Below are 8,133 nucleotides of genomic sequence, written 5' to 3'. Positions count from 1 at the left end.
TATGAGCAAGAGTAAATACGCTAAGGCTTTCTTAAAGCATACAAGTACTATCACTTAAAAAGCACTTTATTCATAGCCTTTGATTATACCATGGGGGCCATGGCATATGAAATGCTTACATTGCATAAGCAATGTCTATTGTTAGTGGCATTCCATAAGCTTTGCATAGAAGCAATGTGGATAGTGATGCCTTTTGATGTCAACTATATGACAAAAAATGCAGTAGTAAGGCTCTCAGATTGTCCTATTGTGCACAAAAACATGATAGAGACACACGTGCCTTTAGAGTCATGTTTAAATAGGCATTAAAATTAGTTTTAATAGGACATTAATGAGATGTTTAAGTAGTCATTCACCCAAACTTTTAAGCAAATCATTTAGAGACGCTTAAGGAGATGTTTACAAATGGGCTTATTTAGTTGTTTAGTGTTTAAGCTACATATCTCAATAGAGACAAATCACGAAACTCTAAATAATGCGTACCATCTTGGATCTAAATAACTAAGACAATAAATAAGCTCTAAATGACCAACTAAACAAATTTATACAAACCACTAATTCTTAAGATATTAAAAGTGAAGCAAGCCTTGCATCTTTGAAGAATAGGGTTCCCTTTGCATTTTAAAGGCTTCATTACCTTGCATATGAGCTCTAATATTTCACAACACCTCTCTCTCTCTCTCTCTCTCTCTCTCTCTCTCTCTCTCTCTCTCTCTCTCTCTCTCTCTGTGCATCTTTCTTATTTCTATCATTGTTAAATGAGTACATATATTGGTTGTTTTTCACCTTCATGGACATGTTTAAAGTTGTGATTTGTCTTCTCAAATAGCTTATTAATAGTTATAAGCACATATATTGTTTGTTTTTCATATTCATTGACATGCTTAAAGGTGTGATTTGTCTTCTCCGATAGCTTATTAATTGTTATGAGTTAAAATGAAAATTTAAACATGTTTTGAAAGATGCCCTTTTTTTGCAACTATAGCGTTTGTATTTGTGCTTTTATTCTATTGTAGAGAATACTCAAGATGGTCCTAGTATTTTCCTAAGGGGAGTGTACTACTAGATAAGTAACAAAAGATAATATTTGATAGGCTTAGGTAGTTCATTCATCAAGAACTAAAGGTGGCTTCTTATCACGTGTAATAAGTCATAGCTACCACCCACTAATTGTGGAGCTCATCTACCACTCTCTTGTGCTTGTATTTGTTCTAATCCTATTAATACAACTCAATACAATAATTATTATCTTGAATACATTCTTGTGTTCTTCATGCAACATTGTTTATATTGCATATACACTTTTGCTCTTTTCTTTCTCGCTATCAATCTCATATTTCTTTCATGGTGAGAGGGAGAGTCAGTACAACTAATTGTGCATAGAAGATTTTCTCAATGAGCACCAATATCTCTCCACAATATAGGTGATCTTTATTAAGACATAGTGAGCTATTAAAAAAAGCTCTTGACATTCAAGGTTACTAGATTTGCAAAACGTTGTTGTGTGCTACAATTGGTAATGTTGCATCAAAGGTTGAATCTTAGCAAATGGGAGAATCCCATTATGTTATAAAGCATCCGACTCCAATATTTCTAGATAAAGTTTTCCTTTGCCAAAAGCTTGAAACTGGAAAAGAGAGGAGATTCATAAACATGTCCTTAGAGGCTCTTTTAAAAAAAATTTGTTAGAGGGAGCTCTTGATGAGTAGCAGCAGGAGTTCCTATATGTAACATAAGGTTATTGCCCATCTTTTGGTGTCTTGGAATGCCCTCAAGTACCGAGGTTTCAATAGCTACATCCACCTAATTATTATTATGGCCGTGAAGCAATGTTTGGTGGAGGGAGGTGAAATACATAATCAAGGGCCGAGAAAGTGATATTGAAGCTCACATCGTGTGAAGATTCTTTTGTGCCCTCAAATAGCAAGGTCTATAGAACTAGTGTTGTGGATTACAAAGCTACGTACATGCATTCAAGTCCAAAGACACCCATAGGAAATTGGTTTCTTTCATTCCACTAGAAAGCAAGCATAGAAACACTTTGTACGCGGGTGTTTATGAGTGTATCTATCTACTAGATACACAAACCTTGAAGATGGAATGCTTATTCTACTGTAGATTGTAGCAATCGTAGCGGCAAGAAAACACTCATGTGAAAGGCATTGTTATATGACATGCATAGTTTTGTTTCTTTGCTTGAGAAGGGTAAGGTTGAGACTCCAAGGGTGGGTCATAGATGTGGCTTGTGGAATGTAATTTGAAAGGAAGTTGTGTGAAAAATATAGCTCTAGTATTTGGAAGACATTGTTGTCTCAAATTACAACTTGGAAGCAAACAATACATGAAAGTAGGATAACACCTTGTGGTTTTCTCCATCGTCGAAAGCGTTGACTTTAACAGCAACGTGAAAAGTCTTTCCTATGAGCTCTTCACCTTGCAGCTTTATCTAGGATGCTGATGTTGGTCTAGTTTTGATTAACGAGAGAAAACATGTTTCTTGGCCTCTTCTATAATTGCCTCTCTAAAGAGCTTTGGTTTTGGGAAATGGGATATAAACATGGTAAACAGACGAAAAGGGATTTTGGAAAGTTAGAGGGAGCTCGTGACTCGAGTTCCTATACGTAACATGATCTTATTACCTATCTTTTGGCATCTAGGAATGCCCTCGAGTAGCAAGGTTTCGAGAGCTATGTCCATGTAATTATTGTTATGTCCTTGAATCAATGCAGTGGAGGGACATGAATTACATAATGAACGGCCGAGAAAGTGAGATATCGAAACTCACCCCATATGAAGGTTCGTATGAAGCTTTAAATTTGACGCCCAATGTTGGGCTTCAATCAAATTTTACTGACACCTTTGGCCTTTTTTATTGGCATCAAATTGGGGCTTTCACAGTAATTTTGGGCGTCAAAACTTCCAACATGTGTTCCTCATTGATTAATGATTTCTAGTAATTGTCAAAAAGTGGAGTTGACATATGAATTTAGGGGTTGACTATTTCGCTATGAGGGGTACAAAGATAATAGTAGGGCATAGCCTGCATGTAATAGAGGGAAATGTAGGAGCTTTAACTCAAAGAGCTTCTGAAGGTTGAATGTGTGATGCTAAAGGCAACTAAATACTTTGCCACTACACTTGTACAAACCTATGTAGCCTATCAACATTGAGCCTTTGATTACTCAACCCTCGATGCTTGCACCTTCATAAGTTATGAGTGTAAGTTCAAACACATCAGTTAGAGCATGCATAAATAAGTTGGGTCGAGCTAATGAGGACAAATCAAGCAAAAGAGGTAGAGTCACAATGTAAATGCGATTTATAGTAGATATTCACAAGTCACATGATTATAGGTTTCTCCTCAAAACATGCAGCTCCAAATCTTAATATGGAGTAAACAAATGACTTAAGAAACACAGGAAACACAGTAACTTGTAGCTTCAAAAGGAAGGAAACATGCTTTATATTGATGTGAATATCTACTACATCATCCCATGAGTAGTAGACACACTACAAGCAGCATGAACTCATATACCTCTTCTTCTTCTAGCTCCTCATCCACCACACCTGCCAAAATTGCATACCCCCATCACTACACCTTCTCGCCATGACCTTCCTCATTTCCATCGATCCATGCTCATCCCTACAACACAAACAACATTGATTTTTTACATTTATCGTATGCAAGTGACAAACAACGCTCAAACTTCCTTTGTGTGAAAGTAAACTGAACAAGGAACCTTAGTTAATCATCAAGCTTCATTTTTGTATATTAAACATATTACATGTTCAAGAATAAACTTGAATCAACGCTCGTTGTTGAGCTTGTTGGATCTTGATTGAGGATGTAGCTGTTCATTGACTAGTGACACCAAATCTCGCAAGCTGAAGAAGTGCACGCAAGTGTTGAAAATGCATTGAGCACGATTTGAGTTTGGATCGTTCAAAATTTTCTCTGGTGGGAAAAAATAAATTACAGATTGATAGGGAAAATAAGTGAGCAATCAAGTGGATCGCAGTTCAAGGGTAAACACAACTATTAAAATTTGTAAATTTGAATATTTAAATTAATGCCTTAGATATTTAGGCTATACTATATAGCCTTATAGATTTGAAAGTGGTTCTGGATCCCACTCATTGCGAATTCTAAGGCTTAATTCTATGATGAGTCATGACCAAGCTTTCAAATCAATGCTAAAAAAAGTGATTGAGCATGGGAATTATGCTTGTGTGTCTTATCACTTCATTTTCCTTCTACATGTATGTACAAATGTGTATGGTGACAGTGCCTTACCTAACATTATTAGACTTCAGCTGCAACCTTGACCTTAATTCTTAGACTTCATCTTGACACCTTTCCCCAAGTTTTTAGGTGTCGTTTGATGCCCAAAATGGCCATGACGCCCATTTTGGGCTTCAGATATAAACACCGTGCAGCAGCAGCCAAGATACCTAGTAACCGGGCCCCTGTCTATAGAGCTAGTTTCGCGGATTACAAAGCTACGTGCATGCGTTGGAACCGGAAGGCAAACTTGAAGACTAGCTTGCGAACTGGAAGCGGGATATGGCCGGGTGACGTCGGTTGGTTGGGCAAGATATATATGATCAGTAGTCGGTCCATCCGCAGGTGGAGCATGTACACATCACTTGACCAGAGACATCATTCGTCAAAGCAGTAAGTGAAGGCAAGCTTATCATCATCATGACGTCGATCTGCAAGGCGGGCCTGCATGTGCAGGCGCTGGTGGTCCTCCTATTCCAGGTCTATACGATCATCATCAGCCCGCACATTGATAACATCGCGGGTGCGGCTGACATCGGACCGGACCATAATTATGTGGGGCTCCAGATGGACATCCTTCACAGGAGCGATGTGCACGAGGAATGTGCTAAGCGCGGCGCAGCAGCTGTTGAATATGGGGTGGACCATGGCTGTAAGCGCCTGGAAAGGGACGAGGTCCGTGTTCAGTCCCTCCTGGGTATTCTTGTACGCGGTGCTGCCACCGCAGCGCGCCAGCAGCTAGCTGAGGTGGTACCTGCCTTGAAACTCTCGGGAAGTGGGGATTATTTCGTCAGGCTTGCGTTGGGCGGGGGCTACCATAATTACATGTCCCTCGACACGGGCAGTGAGCTGTCGTGGATCCAGTGCAAGCCCTGCGGCGGCAAGTCGTGCATCCCGCAGGTGGACCCTTCCCTCTTCGACCCCTCCGCCTCTGCCACCCTGCGCAACGTCTCCTGCAAGTCGCCTGTGTGCCATCGCCTACTCACGACAGGGCTCGTTGGCTCATGCTATGCGGGCACTTCCAACTGCGCCTACAAGGTGGACTATGCAGACGGCTCTTCCACCGCAGGAAGCTTGGTCATGGAGACCATCACTGGCTTGAACAACAACAGCAAGCAGGCCGTTGAAGTGCTGCTGGGCTGCGGCCACGACAACACGGGCATCTTTGGAGGTGCGGCGGGAATCGTAGGTCTTGCACGCGGCCCACTCGCCCTTGCGTCGCAGCTCAGCGCGGATCGCAATCATAGACCCACCTTCTCCTACTGCCTCCCTCCCAGACGGCTAACCTCAACTCTTATAGGCCCATCAGTTGCAAGGGCCGCGGCTACAGGTAGCCTCGTACTTGGATCAGCAGCAATTAGCCCAGCAGCTTTACTTGGTCTCCGCTATACACCACTTCTCCTTCACCCCGATCCCGCTCTCCGGACCTTCTACTACGTCTCTCTCACCGGCATCACCGTTGGCTCCTCCCTCCTCCCCATCGCTCCCTCCGCCTTCCAAATCGACAGTCGCACCGGCGGTGGCGGTGTCATCCTCGACTCCGAAGTCGCCATCTCCCGCCTTCCCCCTGCTGCTTATGCGGCTCTTCGCACCGCCTTTGTCCGTGAAGCCGCGCCCCACCTCGGCCACCCGTCGCCTGTTGACAGTGGATCCTTCCTCGACACCTGCTTCGACACCACCCACATCCAGCTACGTCCTCAACGTCCGCACGATCAGCCTCTCCCCATTCCACGCGTCGTGCTTCACTTTGCAGGTGGCCTGGACCTCGAGCTTCCTCCCTCCAATGTCCTCGTCTGGCTGGACGACTGGGCGAGCACCGCGGACGGAAGCCCCTCCTCCACGAGGAAGCTATGTCTCGCGTTCGCCCCTGCCCCTGATGCCATGTCCTTCTCCATCATCGGCAACGTCCAACAGCAAGGCTTCCGCATTCTCTACGATGCAGCCGGTGCTAGGCTTGGTGTCGCACCGCACCAATGCACCTAGACTACCTAATTCATTGCACACCTTATTGGCTTCTTGCATCAGAGTCCCTGACGAATTGTCGGTGGAGCCTTGTCCTCCTTCATGTAAACAGAATATTATTTCCAAAGAAAGAAAAGTTCTGACATTCTTTCTAAAGTCGAATATCAATCCTGCTCATTACCTGGCTTCATAGATGGATATGAGTTCTCATTCCTGCTGATCAGGTGGAATGGAATGGACGATGTGTCGCTGGTCGGGTCTATGTAGATTAATGTTGGTGAAATCTCGTTCTCTCGCTTTGATCTCGCTCCTACGCTGCACCACTAGAGTTATACACAAGGGACTTTTAGTCAATCCCTATACAGGAAATCTTGTAAAATGTAGGAAATTGTGTATATGCATGTATTCCATATATACAACTAGGGAATGACATTCCCCACATCTAATAGTAGGGAATTAAAGGTCAATATAGACTATTTCTTACGTCATGTAAAAATTCCCTATATAAGTGTATACAAGAGCATGTTTGGATTTAAAACCTTATAGGTTTTCATGCATGCCTTGCATGAATTGGTCTATAGCTCATGGTTAATTTAAGAGCAATAGTAAAATACTCACCCTTGCAAGCTTGGACATGCCAATGTAAACATAATCTTAGTCTAGCACCCTATGAGCCTTTGGTGAGAAACAATCAAGCTTTTGAATTGTTGTAGTGTTTGGACTAATGACCTAGATGGTTAAAATGATCTGATTTTTTTGAGATATCGTATTGCTCTTATTGGTAGAAAATGTTGGTATTTGTTTCGCTTCTTTAAATGAGCAAGATAGTGCGTCCCTTTGATTGCCATAGTGATAATAAGTGTCCAATGAGCCATAATCTTCCTTTTGTATTTCTTAAAATGGCAGGATACATACGTTGTATACTCTAGATGACTCAACAACCTTGGGATCTACTAGTAGGGCCTCTTATGGAGGACAAACTTTTAGAGGTCCCTAAAAAGTTGGAGTTACACTCGATGACTATTATAACCATTAAAAGAAAAATACAAAATACAACGCAACATAGCTCCATTGTGATGGCTTAGCTGAATAATTTTCCAAATGAATGTAAGGCTAGAGTTATAAGTGTGGGTTGGGGCCTTAGCCATAGACAAGAACTCCACTTTTTCTTCTTTATCACAACTCAGTCTAGAGGGATGATGTTAGCAAACATCCATTTTTTAGCGATGTCCATGTAATTCGTAAGGGATCTAAGCATAAAATTAAGACAAAAAATTTTGCCATTTGGATTGAAACTCTAGAATGACTATGGGCCATTTTATATTCATTTCGGGACATATATGTGCAACAAAGATATTAATTGAGGTAGCAATTATCAAATGGGGGATAGAAGTATCTTAGTGTTGTTGAATTTGATATGGAAGAGGTGTTTAGATAGCTTTTTGTGGTACAAAAAAAAGAGTGGCTAGCCATTGGCAGCACCGATCAAATGCATGCAAGTATCCAGAAAAATTTGAAAGAAAAAGTGCCCAAATCATGTTTGATCTACCTTTTATTGCTTTTGGTTTATGTATTCTAAGGTGTTTGTTTGTATGGATGTTCATGAAACCTTCCTAAGGTACCAACTTTTCTCAAGGTGATGAGGTCCACAAGTTAGCTTTCCCTCTTTACATCCATAACCTAGTACATCCAACCAAGAGAGCACCATTCCAAGTCTATTCATAACCTAGTATGTCTAACCAAGATCATAGAGAGAACCATTCCAAGTCTACTCACAAATCACACTTGTTGTCTTGTAGGGGCTAAAATCTTATCCAACTTACAATTATAAAAGGTATAATTCGAATATAGTGATGAGAATACATCTCACACGATGAAATTATCAAAGA

At 41.5% G+C, this 8,133-nt stretch overlaps 1 protein-coding gene across 1 annotated transcript; it reads left to right on the top strand.

Annotated features, from left to right (window-relative positions):
* The first annotated feature begins 5,083 nt into the window (after positions 1 to 5,083).
* On the top strand, positions 5,084 to 6,320 carry LOC148032328 (aspartyl protease family protein 2-like). The gene has a single exon (XM_087684079.1). The coding sequence runs from the start codon at positions 5,108 to 5,110 to the stop codon at positions 6,263 to 6,265; it is 1,158 nt and encodes a 385-aa protein (XP_087540205.1). The 5' UTR covers positions 5,084 to 5,107; the 3' UTR covers positions 6,266 to 6,320.
* Positions 6,321 to 8,133: the final 1,813 nt, after the last annotated feature.

This window comes from Lygodium microphyllum, chromosome 8, assembly GCF_053477565.2.
Source record: "Lygodium microphyllum isolate KBCC chromosome 8, Lygodium_microphyllum_v1.1.10, whole genome shotgun sequence".
In the NCBI taxonomy this organism is placed as follows: Eukaryota; Viridiplantae; Streptophyta; class Polypodiopsida; order Schizaeales; family Lygodiaceae; genus Lygodium; species Lygodium microphyllum.
This window is presented reverse-complemented; position numbering and strand designations above follow the sequence as displayed.